This window comes from Gracilinanus agilis, chromosome 5 (genome assembly GCF_016433145.1).
Source record: "Gracilinanus agilis isolate LMUSP501 chromosome 5, AgileGrace, whole genome shotgun sequence".
Taxonomy (NCBI): Eukaryota; Metazoa; Chordata; class Mammalia; order Didelphimorphia; family Didelphidae; genus Gracilinanus; species Gracilinanus agilis.
In genome coordinates, this window is record NC_058134.1 from 232,134,959 (window position 1) to 232,154,670 (window position 19,712).

Consider the following 19,712-nt stretch of genomic DNA (forward strand, 5'->3'; position numbering starts at 1 on the left):
TCCTCATTCCAAACCCGTTCCTGATATTGCTACAGCCTAAAGCAATACAACTAAAAACCAATTAATACAAATAACAAAATCTGTGAAGTAATCACATTACTTGAATTTGTACTGTATATTTCCTTTGTGGACAACTCGGTGACACAGTGCACAGAGCACCACACCTGGAGACAGAAAGACTCCTCTTCCTAAGTTCAAATCTGGCCTCGGACACTTGCTACCTGGGTGATCCTGGGCAAGTCACTTAACCCTGTTTGCCTCAGTTTCCTCATCTATAAAATGATAGCCAACCACTCCAGTATCTTTGTCCAAAACAAAGAAAAATGAGGTCACAAAAAAGTAAGTAAGACACAACAGAAAAACTACTGAACAGCATTTCCATTGGGTTGGAACCAATTATTATATTTTCCATAATCATACTTTAAATATTGAGGACTCAAATAAGCTTTTTGGGGAGGGCTGCCACATGATACTTTTGATCCACTTTGTCCACTGTTTTGTCCCATTTTACAGATGAGGAAGTTGAAGAAAAATGTTTTTCACATGAAATACCATCTAGCTATAACCTCCTCTATATATGTGATTATGGCAACATAGTGAAGAGAGTTGAACTTGGAATCAGCAACACCTGAGTTCAGATCCTTCCCTAGACACTTAGTTGCTGTATGATCCTGGGCACGTCCCCTTAACTTTATCAACAAAGCAAGTAGGTTGGACTCAATGGTCTCTGTGGTCTCTTCCAGTCCTAGATCTTTGCTCCTACTAATTATTGTGATATTGATGCATTGTTAAGTCAACTGCAAGACTTTACTTATCCCTCTCCAATTCTGCCAGCTTAGACTTGGCTCTGCATTTCAGCCTGCCGAGTGAGATGATGAGGGACTATGAAACTCTCCCCATCGGTTTAGCAGGCTCTCCTGTCTTCATGTTCTCGGCACAGTCGGTGTGCCTTCCAAGCTCTATCTTCCTCCTAGTCCTTAATAACATTTCCAGACAGAACTGACAGGGGTGGAACCCTACAACATGCCACCACAGTTTTCCCTTTTGATTGAAAAAATGATAAGAGCCTATTTGTTTTATAGGGGTTCGTCAATCCACAAAATGCACTTCATCCCACCACCTTCCAAAGCAGTCCTGGGAGGAAGGGAAGGAGCACAGATATTTTTATCTTCATTCTACAATTGAGCAAATCAAGTTTCAAATAGACACAGTGACGTGTTAGTCCCCATGTATCCAGAACATCCTCCCTTCTCATTTTTGCTTCCCATAATCCCTAGATTCCAATCCTCCAGGCTCAGCTGAAATAGTACTTTCTACAAAAGGCCTTTCCTGACACACACATACCCCATTGTTAGTGCTCCCACCCCAAAAGAAATTATATTTAATTTATGTTTTCTTTTTTGTGTACATGTGGTTTCCTTCTGGTAAAATGTAAACTCCATGTGGGCAGGGACGGTTTAATCTTTGTCTTTGCATTCCCAATGCCTAACACATAGTAGGTGCTTAGGAATGCTCATTAACTTTTTGCTTGTTTATTGAATTGTTAGAGGTAGGGTTCATGGTCCAAACTTAGCATGAGGACACTGTAATCAAGGTCTTGTACATGCATATTTTTGTTCAAGCATTTGTGACTCTGGGTGACAAGATGGTCCCTCTGTCCCCGCTTAATTCGAGAAACAAACTGGAGTCGGGAAGATTTTAGTTTGGGTCCCTCCGACTCTTGACATCCTGATTGTGCAATCTTAGGCAGATCCAACAGCCTCCCGTGGTCCAAGGCAGCTCTTTCAGACAAGTTTCAGACAAGTGTCAATCTGTTTTTCTTCATTGGGAGCTTCCTACCCTGATGAAATCCCAGCCTGAATCAAAATAAAAAACATCAGAAAGGTCAGCAGAGTTTGTAAAATGCTTTGCTACAGGCCAGATATAAGGTTTCACTTGGTGTTTCTCTGACCATGGGATTGCAAAGCTGGTAAAACCTTAAAGCCCATCTAGTCTGTTGCTTGGACAGCTAAGTGATGCAGTACATAGAATGCCAAGCCTGGAGTCAGGAAGACTCTTCTTCATGAGTTCAAAATCTGACCTCAGATACTTACTAGCTATGTGACCCTTGGGCAGATCACTTACCCCTGCTCACCTCAGTTTCCTCATTTATAAAACCAGCTGAAAGGGGGCAGCTGGGTGGCTCAGTGGATTGAGAGCCAGGCCTAGAGATGGGAGGTTCTAGGTTCAAAACTGGCCTCAGACACTTCCTAGCTGTGTGACTCTGAGCAAGTCCCTTAACCCCCTTGGCTAGCCCTTACTGTTCTTCTGCCTTGAAGCCAACCAAGACAGAAGGTAAGGGTTCAATAGATAGATAGACAGACAGACAGACAGACAGACAGACAGACAGATAAATGAACAAATAAATAAATGGACAGCTAGACAGAAAAATAAATAAACAAATAAATAAATGGACAAATGGATGAATAAGCAAATAAATGAACAAATAAATGGATGGATGGATGGATGGATGGATGGATGAACAAATGAATGAATGAATGAATGAAAGAATGAATGAATGAATGAATGAATGAAAATAAAACCATCTGGAGAAGGAAATAGCAAAACACTCCAGTATCTTTGCCAAATGGGGCCATGAAGAGTTGAACATAATAGAAACAACTGAATAACAACAACAAAAGTCTGATCCTCTCATTTTATAGGTGGGGAAACTGAGGTCCTGAAGTTTTAATTAATTCACTTAAGGTCCCATGATGCCATACTGCTCGATTCAGCCAACTCTCATTTATTAAACACTGGCTATGCCAGAGGTGCACCATGATATAGTCAATGGAGGACCAAACTTGAAGCAAGGAAGACCTTGAGTTCAAAACTTGCCTGACTATCTGAAGGATCCTGGGCAAATCAGTTAAATGCTGTATTACTCCGTTACCTCCTCTATAAGGTGAAAGATTTAGATCAGATGGACTCTAAGGACCCTTCCGAATCTAAATCTATGATCCTAGCCATGTGTCACTTCTTTGGACGCTAGGCAAAACTCTACAACTAGAAGTTTCAGAAGAGTAGCCGATCTGCATTGGGAGAAGGTGTTTCCACACAGGGAGTTCTATACAATAGTCAATTTACCAGTCCTGGCCCTACTCTTTCCTTGGCTCCCTCCAAAAAAAAAAAAAATGGCAAAGTACCACAGTGAGCTCTGACATTTATTCCTCCACCCTTGTCCTAATTGGTTTCTATGTCTCGTCTCCATAACTAGATGGTAATCTCCATGAGATCTCCATCAACGTGGCTCTGCCATTATTTGTCCAGCTTTGTACTCCATCCCTAAGCACAGTTGAATCCAATTGAAATCTGCAGCTAATTTCTTGAAAACCTCACTTCAGCTAATATTTGCCACTTCCTCCCACATCCAGCTTTTTCACCAGACCTGCTGACAAGAGACATAATCAACTGATGAGAATTTCATCTCTTTTCCCTCCTCTGCTCGAGTCGCTGCTAAGACTCAGTGAATTGTCTATAACAATCTAAAAATTAGCAATATAAAAAAAATCATGTGCAAACAGGCAACATGAGCCCAGGAGTAAGTGTCAGGAGAAGGACTACAGACCCTGGATAAAACATAAATCGATAACTAAGCTTTGATGTAGCTAGAATTGTCTTAGCAGATTAAGTGGCTCCTGAAAGCCCCACTCTGCAAACTTCCTTATATTAATAGAGAAAGGCAGAGGATCATAGATTTAGAATCAGCAGAAATATCAGAAGATTTTGTAAAATCCTTTACTACAACCCAGATATAAGATTTCTCTTGGTGTTTCTCTGATCATGGCATTCCAGAGCCAGTGGAAACTTAGAGTTGGCATAGTGGATAGAGATGCCAAGCCTGCAGTCAAGAAGACCCAAGTTCAAATCTGGTCTCAGACACTTACCATCTGTGTGACTCTGAAAAAGTCACTTCACTTCCATCTGCCTCAGTCTCCTCATCTGTAAAATTAGAATAAGCATCTACCTCATCAGGTTGTTGTAAGGTTCCAATGAGATTATATTTGTAAAGTCCTTAACACAGTGCCTGGCACATAGTTTGGTAATGAATAAATTCTCATTCCCTCCCCACCCTGCCTAGAGGGATGTAAATGTTGCATGTAGATGCACACGTGTTTTGCATATATCTATATATCTGGATGCACACAGAAGCTTAATGAATCCTGGTAACCGTGCCGTCTACAAATTGAGACCATCTGGACCACAATGTTGCATATTAGGAAAGAGTACGTAATCTCAATTATCCAAGGAAAATCAATCGTGGAGTGCCCTGGATAGTTGATAACTTGGGCAATAAAAGAAAAATGAACTCTGGAGTACTCTGCCAGCCTCTTAAAATTCAGGTCACGTTGCCCATTGGTAGTATGCTGCATAAATGCTCGAGCTGGGAGATGAGGTTGGCATGATCCCAGGTCTGCCAGAACTGCCTCAGATGTGGCTTAGAGCGTACAAGGCCCTTTTTTTATGCCCTGGTTCCTTTTTTCCCTTGAATGATCCAGAAGCTTCAGGAAGTAGAGTTTCTACTATAGAGACTAAATGGATCCAGAAATTATATTATAGAGGAGGCCTCTAGATTTAGAGCTGGAAGGAACCTCAGAAACCACCTATTCTAGTTGCCTCCTTCATGAAGATGAAATGAAGAAATGGAGGCACAGAGAAGTGAAGTGATTGTTATAATCACAGGGTCATAGATCTAGTAATGGAAAGAGCCTCAGAAGAGCCATCTAGTCCAACTCCCTCATTTGACAGTTGAGGAAATGGAGGCCCAGTGAATTTCTTTAGTAGAAGAAATGAAAAGAAATAGAGCATTTATCTTCCTGTAATATTTTATTGTATTTTTTCCCCAATTACAGGTAGGAACAATTTTTTTAACATTTGTTTTCTGACATTTTGCATTCTACGAGAAGGCTGATAATCTGTAAAATAGGACATTTTTCAGCATTACTAAGAGGCTTGCTCAGGATTATACATAGGGAATATTCAGCAGTCAGGACTGACACTAAAATCCTCTGATATTAGAGTTAGTGGAGATTACATTTAATGAGTATTTTCTCTTCTGAAGGTTTCTAATAAAGTCGTATCATTAGATCTGGAAAGAGCCTTATAGATCATCAAGTCCAGTACCTTCATTTTACATAGGAAGAAACTGAGGCCCACAGAGTTGAAGTGTCCAAGGTCACTCAAGTAGTAAATGACAGTGCCCAGGACTCATCCAAATTCTCCACCTACAGATCTTTCCTCTGAGAATTGTTTTCCTCTTGCTACAAGATAATTTCCCATGGCCTTCCAGCTCCCAACCATGTTAACCACTTCCTCCAACCTTAGAGTTTTAGAATTTCTAAACCAGTGGTGTCAAACTCATATAAAATTGACACTTTGCAATCAGATAGGAACTGCATTTTCATCTGGTTCCAGCCACATTTGGAAGTATGGTGGACTGCCTACTATACTCCTTTGGTCTCTACCATCTTTTTTCTTTCTTCCTTCCTTCCTTCCTTCCTTTCTTTCTTTCTTTCTTTCTTTTTTTCTATCTGTCTCACTAGTTTAGTTACTGAAGTTGTAGGATTTAGAACATGCTAGGCAACAGATCCCTTGTCTTTTGGTGGCATCTGCCATACAGAATGGTATCTGCTGAGCTACAATGGGAAAAAAAAGCAGTTGAATAGAAAAACAATAGCAGACGGAACAAGCAATCAGGAATCAGAGAGTCTAGTCGAGTGAGGGGAGGGGGCAGTTCAGACAAGGTAGGTAGAGGAGAAGAAGTTCCAGATGGCAGGATCATAAGGAAGTCTCTCATCACAACCATGCTAGAATGATGTGAAGAAAATGGAGGTGCTAAATGGCAAGATTCGGTTCAATGTTAAATTGAAGCATTTATTAAGCTCTTGCCATGTGCTAGGCTTTCTGTTAAGTCCTGGGAATACACAGCCAAAAGGTAAGTGAATCTGGGTCCTCAAGGAGCTGAATTCTTAAGTTATAGAAGAAGAAAAGTATGGAAGAACAAGAGGAATTTTAAAGATAGAAGAGCCTCTATTAGTAACAAAATAGTTACTAAAATAAGTAGAAAAATGAAAAGAAATAGGGCACTTATTAACATAATCATTAATTATTATTTTTAAAGCACCAGATGTGGAATCAGGAAGCCCTGATATTAAATGTGTCCTCACACACTTATTAGCTCTGTGGCCTTTGTCAGTTTACTTTACCCTGTTTGCCTCAGTTTCTTCATCTGTAAAATGAGCTGGAGAAGGAAATGACCAATCACTCCAATGTCTTTGCCAAGAAAACTCCAAACAGGGTCATAAAGAGTCAGACTGAAACGACTAAACAACAATAAATATCACTAATGAAGAGTGGTATTGCATAGTGGATGAAGAACCAATATGGGGGTCAGGAAGATCTGCCTTCAAGAGCAACTCTTAACACTTGTTGGATGGGTGACCCTGAATAAGTCTCTCAATATCTTAATAAATATCTCAATATCTCAATATCTCTCAATACCCTTAAGTTAATACTCTGAGAATAAAGAGGCTGCCGGGAAAACATCCCTGAAGTTGTAGTCCTGACAGTATGGGACTGTGATCCCCCCTCAGCCACTTAACTAGATATGAAACCCTGGGCAGATCAGGAAACTGTCTGGAATTCAGTTTTTTTATTTTTAAACTAAAGTCATTGGACTTAGTAATTCTAAGGTACCTTTCAGTCCTAATTCTACAAATTCTCTGTGATCGAGTGAATATAAATAATAGGTAGGTGGATTCATGGATGGACAGATGGCTAGATAGATATATGATGGAAGGACAGAAGAATGGATGGATAGATAATAGATGGATGAAAGGAAAGATAGATCAATAGACAGATAGATAGAGAGATAAAAGATAGATCAATATATCAATAGATGAGAGAGAGATGAATGGATAGATGGATGAATAGATGGATAGTAGATAGATGATAGATCAATAGATACTATAGATACAATATACAATAGATACTATAGATACAAGATAATATAGACACAATAGATAGAACAATAGATAATAAATGTCAGCCATTCTTACGGATTTGCTTTCCAAAGCATGTGCCGAGCTAACAGGCTCACCCAATTAACACAGGGGCTTTGGAGTCACAGGGCTTGGTTTTTCAAATACCATCTCTTGACTCTTACTACCTGTTGTAGCCCTGGGTGAATCATCTCCTCTCTCTTGGTCAAAGTTTCCTTCTTTGAAAATGAAGGTTTCCGTTGGCTTCTAAAATATCAGCAGCCCTGATTCTTTTGGCTTACAATATTTGTACCCTACCAGACTGTCCATTGTCTAGAATGTAGAGCAAGACAGATAAATTGCTCTTTGGTCGAAACAACTCTCTCCCTCTTAGAAGCTCAGACATATTTATTCTTTTTATTGCATAGTCTCGGCTCAAATTATCCACTGAGTGAATCCTACTGACCATTTCAGGCTTCCTTTCCCATTTACCCAGATATGAGAGGTACATTTTTCATCTTCCAGAGGTGTATGGAGGTGAGGTTACAAAGGCTTTAAATTTCTTCTCTCTGCCTTATTACACCCGCCAAAGCAATAGATGGACTGAATAGATGGGCTCTAGATTGGTAATTTGGAAGGATTTTTGTCTCAGTGGGTGACTCCATCCACATAGGGGACTCCTGGAAAGAGAAACTTCTCTACAAATGCATATCAATCAGCCAATGAATAAGCTTTTACTGTGTCCCTATTACATGCCAGGTCCTGTACTAATCTGTGTGGATATAAAGCCCTGTGGATATACCCTTATTCTCAAGGAACTCGTACTGGAGTCTATGAGCATACAGATTAACCATCGTCTGTCTGTGAACCAGGAACTGTGCTTGCTACTGGGGATTAAAAATAAAAGAAAAATATTCCATGCTACCCAGGATCTTACAGGCTATTAAGGGAGAGTCCATGTACATATATAGGTATACATAAAATAAATGCAAGGTGGTTTGGGGAATTGGGAGGGCCCTGGCAGCTCAGTAGCTAATAACATTTGAGCTGACTCTTTTTTTTTTTAAACCCTTGTACTTCGGTGTATTGTCTCATAGGTGGAAGATTGGCAAGGGTGGGCAATGGGGGTCAAGTGACTTGCCCAGGGTCACACAGCTGGGAAGTGGCTGAGGCCGGGTTTGAACCTAGGACCTCCTGTCTCCAGGCCTGACTCTCACTCCACTGAGCTACCCAGCTGCCCCTTTGAGCTGACTCTTAAAGGAAAACAGAGAGTCTAGATAAGAATCTCTTCTTAAATGTAGGAGTCTTAGAGAGTTCCAAAATGGGGGAAGAATGAATTTAACAAGCTGAGATGACGGAGATACAAGTAGGAAAAAAGTTCTGGAATTCTTATATTTGTAACGATAATGCTAGAAAGGATCTTAAAGGGCATTCAGTCCAACCCCCTCATTTTACTGATGAGGAAACCAAGCCAAGGAGACCAAGTGGCTTGCCCAAAGTCAAACAAGCAACAAATATCAGAGGTCACATTTGAACCCAAGACTTCTGACCCCCCTCGAAATCTAACACCTCTTTTCACCATTCCAAGGTAACACATCTGAGCTTAGAACCTTCCACTCTACAAGGGTTCTTAATATTTTTGTATGTCAAAGGTCTCTTTGGAAGTCTAGTGAAATCTGCGGATTCCTTCTTTTAAAAATGCTTTTTAAAAACATAAAATAAAGCCCACTGAAATACAAGGGAAAGCAGTTATAATGAAATCATTTTTTTCAATAGTTTTTAAACATGTCCAGAGTTCCCAGGCGGAGTATCCCTGCCTCTCTTGTGGAAGGGGGTGATGGAAACTTTTCACATCTCACTAAAGGCTTATTGAGCCAAACTGAGTAACAAGGGTCGTCACTGGAATGGCTGCTCCTTGAGCAAAGAGATCATTTTCACTTTTCGTCTTTGTCTCACCAGCACCATACCTGCCATTTTGGCATAACCAAAGAAGTTCGGGGTTACAGAGGTGTCTGCACTTCTCTGTCTACATTGACTCTCCTGCTCTCCCCACTAGAATGCCCGTTTCTTACTTACATGTTGGTATTATGCCTGGTGCATTGGAAGTGCTTGATAAGTGATTGCTGAACTGAGACTTGTGTTGAGCTGGGTAGTATTATTGTGTGGGGTATAAACCTCCATTCTCAATGTTTAAGGCCCTGCAAACATCACCCTATCTTCAATTTTGCACCAACCAGGCAGCTCTGCCCCAGAATGAGACCCACAGACTTGTGTGGGATCCACTCTCTGCCTGGAAGACATCCAGAGAAGGGGGTGGGGGTGTGATTCTCTGAATACAGAGTGGGATCCTAAAACACAGGATGGAGCTCCGCTTGTGCCACCGAAGGGGAAGGAAATCGTCAGAACAGTAGGAGGCTGTCAAGAAAGGGGGGGGAAGGATGAGGGGGGTAGGTGGGGAGGGGAGGACATCCCAGGGCTGAGTTTGGTGCCAACCAGCCCTAGCGAGGATGCTCCTCAGCATCTGGACATGTGTCCTCCCCGGGGATTTGTCTGGCTACATGTGTCGTTCTGCGTCTGTCAGCTAAATGCGGGCTCTGAAATATAACCGATGCAAGATGCAACGCTTGGGAACATGATGTGAGTCTATGATTCTCCCCGGAGGCCTCGGTCCATCTCTAGCAATAAATAGATTTCATGCAGAACACAGCAACGCGCTGTAACTACATTACTCTCCTTTGAGACTCGGGTAGACTCACTACTGTGTTCTTGCAATGGCTTCATAGAGTTCAGTCTAGTGTGGAGAGCTCTTTGGCAAGGCTGGGAGTGTTGTATGAAGGTCAGCTGCTATTGCTGCTGTTGTATTTGGGAGGCAGTGTTGTTCAGTGGGCAGCGCACTGGATGTGGGATGTGGAGGTAGCAAGAGCTGGGTTTCAGCTTCCCCACTTCTGAGGACTCTGAGCTTTGCTTTCCTTGTCTGTAAAGATGATAGTCATCCAACTGGACCTTGAAGGGTCTAACGTGCTCATTTTAAGGATGGGGAAACTGAGACTCACCCAGCATCACCCAAGCAACCCTCATTATCTTATCTGAATTTCACAGGAACTGTCCAAGGTAGATACTTTCAATATTATTCCCAGTGTAGTACAGGAGAGTGAGTCTAGTTCAGTCTAAGTTCAAATACTACTGGGGAAGTCACTTCTCCAAACTTGTTTCCTCAAGGATCCAGTAAGTGGGTTGACCTTTATGGATTTTATAATCCCTTCTAGCTTTGGGTCTATGATGCTCTGAAGATCTTTGTTCAAACCCCTCCATTACACATCCTGTCGGTGTGATTGTGGACTGGTCCCTCAACCTCTCAAGCCCCAAGACAACTCTAAAATTCTACAAGCTGGAAAGCGGGTATTAGCCTATCTTGGTGGAGAGAGTTTCCTCATCCAAGAACTCCTTCTCTCAACGAATTATCCCTAAGTCCTACCATCAACCAGGAATATCAGAGAAGTCAACAATGAACAGTTTAGGAGGAGAAAAAGAGAGAGACAGACACAGAGATGGAGAGGGAAAGAGAGACAGAGAGACAGAGTCAAAGAGAAGAAGAGACAGAGAGAGAGACAAACAAAAAGAGACAGACAGGCAGACGCAGACAAGAGAAAGAAAGTGTTTTAACCATGTGGCATATGTGGCCTGGTGAGGGTTTGATGTGGCATTTCTTCTGACATGAGCAGCTCTGTGGCCAGTTAATATGACATGTTCTATATGAATTCCCTTCTGGCAAAGAACGCAGAAGCTTGATTGACACCATTGATATAATATTGTGCTATTTGCTGCTGTATAAAACCATTATTAGATGCATAATCAGAGCAGGGAGGGCTCTTAGAAATCATGCCATCGAACGCCATTCTTTTTGTGAGATCCACAGAAGGAAAAGGACTTGGACAGGCTCACATGACTGAGATACAACATGAGTGTCTTTGGGCCATCATATTACAAGTATCTAAAAACACTCAGTTTACATTTGTACTGCAATACTATAGATCAGGGACCTCCCAGTGTGCCACTTCCTTCTTTGGTAGAGATTGCAACCATCTGGAAATGCAGGCTCGTGTGATAGGAAAGAGGATGTCTAGGGATAAAGCACTGGGCTTAGAATCAGAAACATTCATCTTGAGGAGTTCAAATCTAGCCTCAGGCACCTACTAGCTATGAGACCCCAGGGCAAGTCACTTAACAGTATTTGCCTCAGTTTCCTCATCTGTAAAGTGAGTTAGAGAAGGAAATGGCAAAGCACTCTAGTATCTTTGCCAAGAAAACTCTAAAATATCCTCTTTGCCTCAGTTTCCTCATCTATAAAATGAGCTGGAGAAGGAAATGACAAACTACTTTAGCATCTTTGCTAACAAAATACCTGAACAGGGTCCCAAAGAGTCAGACACTACTAAAACAATTGAACAACATGGTAGAAAGAACACTGGTTTGGAAATTGGAAGATCCAAATGTGAATGCCAGCTGTGGGACCTATTCAAGATAGTTGGTTTGAATCTTGCTAGAGATCTATAACTATGTGACCCCCCCCCCCACAAGTCATTTAAAGTTTCTGGACCTCAGTTTGCTCAACTAAAAAATGATAGTCTTCTATGTAATTTACTGATGGAATTTTAACAAAAACTATTCTAAAGTTCCTTTCAAATCTCAATCAATGATCCTAAGTCACTTAACCTTCTCATGCCTCCGTTTCTTCATCTGTACATTGAGAGTTTAGACTTTGAAGTCCTTTTCAGTTCTAAAGCCATGACCCTATAATTCAAACACGCCTTCTCATCCTTTATGATCCTCATTGATGTCCTCCCTTAAAGGATCTATCTCAGCCTACTGATGACCTTCTAACTTTTCCTACACAGTCAAACTTCAGTCTCACTCTGAGGCTGACCCATCTTTGTGTGTGTGTGTGTGTGTGTGTGTGTGTGTGTGTGTGTGTGTGTGTGTGTGTGTGTGTGTTGAATGGTAACACTTTTTTTTTAGGCAGAATTAAGTGACTTTCCCAGGCTCATACAACTAGGAAGTATCTGAGGTCAGATTTGAACCTCCATCCTCCCAACTCCAGACCTGGCACTCTATCCACTGTGCCACCTAGCTGCCCCATGGATATCACTTAATTTGTATTACCAGGATCTAATACAATACCTGGTATCCTTTTTGTTCTTCAATCATTTTCAGTCATATTAGACTCTCTGTGACCCCCATTTGGGGTTTTCTTGGCATATCCTGGAGTGGTTTGCCATTTCCTTCTCCAGCTCATTTGACAGTTGAGGAAACTGAGGCAAACAGGTTAAGTGACTTACCAAGGTCACTCAGCTAGAAAGTGTTTATGGTGAGATTTGAACTCATGAAGATGAATCTTATTGATCCTAAGCCCAGCTCTCTCTCCACTGTGCCATCCAAGCTTCTTGATGGATTGTTACATAGCAAGAATAAGGAATATCTCATAGATAACCCCTATCCTCCAAAGATGGTCCAGTTTGATACGGATTATAACTGGTACCTCCGATAAGACTATTTGCATCAATGAGACCACAGGTATAATTGATTATAAATACAAAGAAGAGGAAATAGTTGATATTTATTTAGTGTTGTAATTTACTAATTTATTGTTGTAATATTTTATTTTTGTTTGAATAATATTTTAAATATTTAAATAATATTTATTTATTGTTGTAATATGCTAATTTAGCATCCCTAATACTAGCAATACTAATTATTGGCATTTATAAAGTGTTTCACAAATATCATCTGTGAACCACCTGGTATTATTATTCCCCTTTCACAGATGAGGACACTGAGACTCGCCCATGATCGTATAACTTAGCATGTCAGAGGTGAGACTTACAGGCAGGTCTTCCTAGCAAGATCGAGGGCCAGTGCTTTCTCTTCTGCTCCAGGGTTGCCCTGCATACCCTGCTGACCCTTCAACACCTTCTTGGATGCATGCCTTTGTGGTCTGTTCTTTCTGGGCTATTTTCACCCAACATGCATCCTTCCACTGCCCTGCAGGTCACCCACAAGTTTGATTCTTCTTTGTAGCAACTCCAGGAGAATACTAATGTGAAAAGATGGGTTGCTTTTTATTTATTTTTATCTGTGGCATAGCTTGAGCTTGTGTTTCAAAATTCATACTTACAGCCCCTTCTCCATTGCCTAATTTCCTCAGTTCCTATTTCAGGTTAGATATTAAAAAATAACTACGGGCAGGTCCTAGCTTGCTGAGTGCATCAGGGGTGTGTTGCCTTCGAAGAAATCTGTGCTATTTCAAGAGCTTTGCTACCTTAGACTGGCTTGGTTATGAATATTATCTGTCCTGCATCCCAGGTCTGAGTCATAGAATCAAAGGGCAGAAAGGACTTTGGTCCAAGCCCTTCATTTTATAAATGAGGAAACTGAAGTCCCCACAGGGAGATGAAGGGATCTGCCATTGTTCACAGAAGTATTAAATATCATGGGTAAGATATGAAACCCAAAGCCCCTGGCTCCAAATCCAGTGCTCTTTTCACTATGGTACCCTGCCCACTCTGCCTTGGGAATTTTTTTCTCCTGAAAAGCTGTCCCTTCCTACTTTACGTCTTTCTGACTTTTGTTGTTATTGTTGTTCAATCATATCTGATTTTTTCTGACCCCATTTGGAGCTTTCTTGGCAGAGATACTGTAGTGGTTTTCCTTCTCCAAGTCATTTGACAGATGAGGAAACTGAGGCAAAGAGGGATCACACAGCTAGCAAGTGTCTAAAAGCAGATTTTAATTCAGGTCTTTCCAAGTACAGGTCCAGCACTCTATCCCCTGGGCCATCTAGCTTCCCTCTTTCTCTGCTTTACTTATTCATTGGGATTCAATCTCTTCTGTAAACTGGGAAATTTTGAAGGCAGACCAATACCTATTCTGTAACCATCTTTAATCTAGATACTACTGCTGTAGGCTTCTGACCTTTGATCTACATTTATATTTCAATTGAACTTAATTGAGAAAGAATTAATTAAATCTTCCCTTTGTGTACTGGGCAAAATACTAGAGATCTGAAGGCAAAAGTGAAATAGTCTCTGCCTTCAAGGAGCTAAAATTTTACTGGGAAAATAACATATACACAGATAATTAAGTGCAAAATGTAATTGAAGTAAAAGGCATCATAAGCCAAAGAAATTAGAAGCTAATGATGGCAAGGATGGGTCCAAGGGCATTTTTTAAACATGGATGACAGTTTAGGAAATCAAGAAAGGCTTCTTTTAGGAGAGGTGCAGTTGAGCTGAGTCTTGATTAGAGTTGGAGATTCTAACAGGGAAAGTCAAGGAGGAAAAGCATTCCAAATCTGATGGAAAGACAGTGCAAAAGACACATACAGCGGGGCAGCGAGGTGGCCATACCAAGCCAGACCTAGACAGGAGGTCCTGGGTTCAGATCTGACCTCAGACACTTCCCAGCTGAGTCACCCTGGGCAAGTCACTTAACCCCCATTGCCTAGCCCTTACCACTCTTCTGCCTTAGAACCAATATACAGTATTGATTCTAAGATAGAAGGTAAGGGTTAAAAAAAAAAGACTATATATATATATACAGAGACCAGAGATAGATCACCATATACAGAGAAAAGTGTTTGTGAACAGATATGCTCAGTACTCTTAGATTTTTGTGTTTGAGGCTAACCTAAGAAATGTCTTGGGGCAGCGTCCTTGCCTCAGTGCCACACCAGCTGTGTGAGCCTGAGATGGTTCTCCAAGGCTCCGAGAAGAGAAGACAGTCTGCATCAGTGAAGGGAGAATCCTCACTAGGAAATGCCTTCTCTAATGCAATCACAGCTCAAGAGCTGAAAGGACTTCCAAGGCCATCTTGCCCAACCCACTTTCACAAAAGAAGAAAGTGAAACCCAGGAAGGTTTAAGTGATTTAATAATGATAACAACAATAATTAATATGTACATATTGCTTTCATTTTAATTTAACTTTTAATTAAATTTTATTTTATTCACATAGTGCTTTATATGAATTATCTTGATTGAACCACATTACTACCCTATGAGGTAGGGGCTATTATATTTCCATATAGCATATAGATAGTGGAAGATTAAATACACTGGAAAGGTAGTATATTATGATTAAAATTTTAAACCTTTAGAATCAATACAAATTATTGGTTTCAAGAAAGAAGAGTGGTAAAGGCTAGGCAATTAAGGCTAAGTGACTTGCTGGGGATCACAAAACTAAGAAATAACTGAGGTCAAATTTGAACCCAGGATTTCCTGTCTCTCAGTCCACTGAGTCACCTAGCTGTCCCTATATGATTAAATTTTAAGGTACTGCTTGGAGTTTGTCAGAGATTATGCTTAACAAGGACTGGATTTGACTGAACCACCTAGGACCAAGAATGAAGAGAATGCAGTTAAAATCCTAAGAAAGACGCTGTTCTTCTCCAGAAGTTCCCTCCAGTCTGTTAGCACCCAACCCAGCCTCTGTTTCTTTTCTTCTGCCTCCAAAGCTGGAAGGACCAGATGTATTTAGATCAAGTTCTTTTCATTCTGGCAGATTTTCTGGAATTACCCACAGTGCTTTTATCCACGGTTTGGGTCTTGGCTACACGAGTGACAAGTGGGTGAATTCTGGGACTGCAGCAGGATCTCCTGTGAAATGGGGTTATTTATAGAGAGTAGGGACATTTTATCCAGTGTTATCGACCCATCCCTTTTTTAGCAGTAATCCTAAAACTATGACAGCAGAACTCGACTTGTCCGTCTATGGGCTTAGACATGGAAAAGTCTCTCCACTGTCTGTTCTCTGAGGAGAATCATAGCCACCATTTATCAGTGTGAGTTGCTGAATAGCCCATAATCCTTTAAATAGGTGTTAGAATTAAACTAATAATCCCAGGGAGTAAAGATAAAACTGATTTCTAGAATGCAATGTCTTAATCGCCACTTCCAGGGCAGAGAAATTTCTCAAGGTTAGCCAAATTTGTTTTTCCAATGCCTCCAATTTGTTCTTTTCATTCTGGTGAACTAGACATCTTTGAGAAAATGAGCCAGATTCCCTGGACCTTCTGTGGGCCAGGTTGTCTCTGATGGCACCTAACCGAGACTACAAACTAGCTACCACCTGCTTCCCTTTTCCAAAAGTGGATTCACTTAAGAAAATGATTTAATAATAGTTGATGATTCCTTTTGTTTTTTTTTAATAAGTATATTCGTTTGATTTTATGTGGCCAGACTCTCATACAGGCAAAAAGCATCTCTTGAAGGGTTTAGTTTAGGATAGGGATTGGAACCTCATTATAATCCTTCTAATCCATATGTGGCCCTAAATGGAAATTAATTAATTGACAAGCATTTTTATAAGCTCCTACTAAGTGCCGAGTGCTGGGAATACAAAGCCAAAAATTAAATAGCCCCTGAACTCAAGGAACTTATATTCAATCAGAAAAGATAGAGTGAGATAGATAGATAGATAGATAGATAGATAGATAGATAGATAGATAGATAGATAGGAAGGATTGAAGGATTGCTGGGAGAGAGAGAGAGAGAGAGAGAGAGAGAGAGAGAGAGAGAGAGAGAGAGAGAGAGAGAGAGAGAGAGAATGAGAGAGAGAGAGAGAGAGCGCGCAAGAGAGCGCAAGAGTGCGCACTAAAACTATGTTTTGGTCTAGCCTATCTCTCTTTCCCAGAATAATTGTGTGAAAGAGACTTTGTTCTGAACAGATCTAATTAAACTTTATCCTACAGCATTCCCCTGATGTACTAGTCTAAAAACCTTATCAAAAAATTACATTAGTCTGATAAAACTTGATTTTGATAAATCCTTGCTAATAGTTTGTAGCACTTATTTCTAAATGCTCATTCACTAAGCAGTCCTTTAATATCATATATTCTAGAGTTTTACTAGGAGTCGAAGGTCAAGCTATAGTTTGTATCCTCTACCTCTTCCTTAGGTGTTGAAAATTGGGGTATTTGCCTTCCTCCAACAGCTCTTTCTCTCTAGCCCTTTCAAAGATCACTGAAGGTGGCTCAAAAATCACATCTCCCAGTTCTCCCAATACCTTGGGCATAATTAAGGGGGAAAGGGAAGAGAATAAGCATTAATTAGGTTCTTAGTTTGTGCTAGGCAATCTGCTAAGCACTTCAGAATAGAAGTGGTATAAACTGGTTCCTTTGACCTCCTCCAGGGCTTCTGGGTCTTCCTTTTCAACCTTTATATTATTTAAGATTTCAGGTCCCTTTTAGCCACTTTTGCTCTGTTTTTTAATTAAACGTCTTCTACTGGGGAGGGCAAAGTATATCTCCAAACTTCAAGGCTGACATCTAGAATTATAATCATAACCCATCCTGTAGTCATACTGCCAAAAACAGACTAGAGGATGGGATGAAAGCAGATCTGATCCAGTGAATCCAGTCTCAAGGTCATTGAATCCTAGATCTAGAGCTGAGAGGGAACTCAATAACCATTCATCCAACTCTTTCACTTTAACAGTTAATTAAAGTCCACAGAGGTACAGTAAATTGTCACACGTGAATTAAGCAGCCAAGCCAAGATTCAAACCAGGTCCCATCTCTAGATCCAATATTTATTTTCTTACACCACACTGTCCCCAAACTCATAAGACCCATGTATTTTTTTCATTGTTTCCTTTATCTTTGCCAGTACCTTCTCTGTCTCCTCTCTCTCTGATATTTCTCCAAGTCCAGACCTCTGACATCTTTTCTTTTTGGGGCTTTCTGCATTCATTTTATTTGACTTCAATCTCTTTTATGCTTTCTGAAACTTTTCTCCTCTGGACCCCTTTGGCCAGCTTTACAACTTATATTTATGTTGTGGTTTTTTTTCTTCCTAGGCTTTAACATTCATAGTATCATTCTCCCTCTCTTCCACTCTTCTCTTCTCCATCTTCTCCTTCTACATTCTCCTCTCTCCTCTTTATCATTCTCTGTTTTCTCTCTTCTCTACTCATATCTTCTCTCCTTGTCCTTCTCTCTTTTCTGCTCTTATCTTCTCTCCTTTCCTTCCCTCTCTTCTCATTTCCCTTTCTCACCTCTCCTTTCTCTTCTCACCTCTCTTCTCAGTTTTCTTACTGGTAATTTGTTGCACAGAAATCCCTGGGATCTTTTTGGAGGGGAGGGGAGAAGGGGTTTTCCCTTAATACTTTTATTACTCGGACAAAATCTTTTGACCCAAATATATATTGTTTCAGGTTTTAAAAATCAGTTTGATTGGCCACAGAAAGCGTATTTTGGCATCCCTGGGAGACAGGCTACACGAGGATCCTCCACAGAAACCCCCTCGTTCCATCACCCTCAGGGTAAGTTGCCTAAACGTGGCTTTATTTCTCAACAGTTATGCTTAACAAATATGGGGGCTTGCCATCTGCCTGAAACTGTAGCTCAGGAGGCATGGGCTGTCTCTTACCCATGTAACTTACATCCTCTGCATTCAGGTGAGGGGAGGGGGGAATCCACTCTATTTATCTTTATAATTTTATGTTGTTGTTTTTAATCCATTTGCTGTGGCCAAAGGAGCATATGAATATTTTATGTCCAGATGTGTAGTTCATTGGAATTCATTCCAACAAACCCCTGCCTTTTCAGTTCCTTCTGTCAACCATCCTTGCCAATGGATGGAAATTCATTCTTTTTTTTTAATCAAAAGTCTCTGATCCACAGGAAAAACATATTAATCAAGGGCCACAGCAAAGTAAAAACTTATAATAACTTTAGTCTGTGATTCTGACTTTAGAGCAGAATATAAAACCTTCCACTTGCTTGCTTTTAAAAGAAAAGAAAATGGAACTGACTTTTAAAGGATTGAAAATGATGCTTGGGTTTCATGTTATGAGAAATTTAGGGCAGAGAAAAGGTAACAGAGAGAAAGAATGAGAGAGAAAGACAGAAACAGAGAGACAAAGAGAGAGAGGGCAAGGAGATAAAGAAAGCAGGAAAGAAATGATATGGAAAGAGAGACTAGAGGAAGGAGGGGGTTAGAGAGAGATAGGAAAAGGAAAGAGAAAAAAGAGAGAGTAAAGGAGAAATAGCATGGAAAGAGACTAGAAGAGGGGGTAGAGAGAGATGGGAAAAGTATGGAGATAAGAGTAGAGGAGAAATAGATAAGGAAAGAGAGACTAGGGAGAGAGCGGAAAGGGACGAAAGACTAGAAGGGGTGATAAAGAAAGTCAAGGATTCGGATAGAAAATATAAACTAGAGAGAGCAAAGAAAAGTGAGAAGGAGCTAGACAGAGGAAAGAAGAGAACCAGAAGTAGGGAGAGAGAGCCCAAGACTCCTGCCCAACCAGCATTTAATCCCCACACCTCTAAGCCATCTCATTGTGCCAACCCACCCTTCCACACCATCCCTAACCTGATTTATATCTCCCACCTACCAGCCCTCACATCCTAGGTCCAATAGATTGAGAGTCTTTCTCAGATCACCCAGGGCAACCATAGGACCCCTCACATAAATATCAGTTCAGGGCACATACCATTCTAACAGCAAAATGATTAACTTCTCCATCTTGAAGGGCTCACTCAGACTGGGCCAGTAAATATAGTCTAGTGCAGGACATTAAATCCTAGCTCTGCCATTTACAACCTATATTACCTTAGTTTCCTCATCTGTAAAAGGAGGGAATTCTACTAAAGAGCTTCTGAGCTCCCTTCTTGCCCAAGACCTATGATCCTAGA

General features: G+C 40.8%; 1 protein-coding gene across 1 annotated transcript in view; it reads left to right on the forward strand.

Annotated features, from left to right (window-relative positions):
• Window positions 1-19,712, forward strand: part of ANKS1B (ankyrin repeat and sterile alpha motif domain containing 1B) — a 1,330,035-nt gene that overhangs the window by 1,196,475 nt on the left and 113,848 nt on the right. The window contains exon 19 of the mRNA XM_044679159.1: window positions 18,230-18,337. Within this exon, the coding sequence (XP_044535094.1) occupies window positions 18,230-18,337 (108 nt within the window). The remainder of the gene's footprint in view (window positions 1-18,229; window positions 18,338-19,712) is intronic.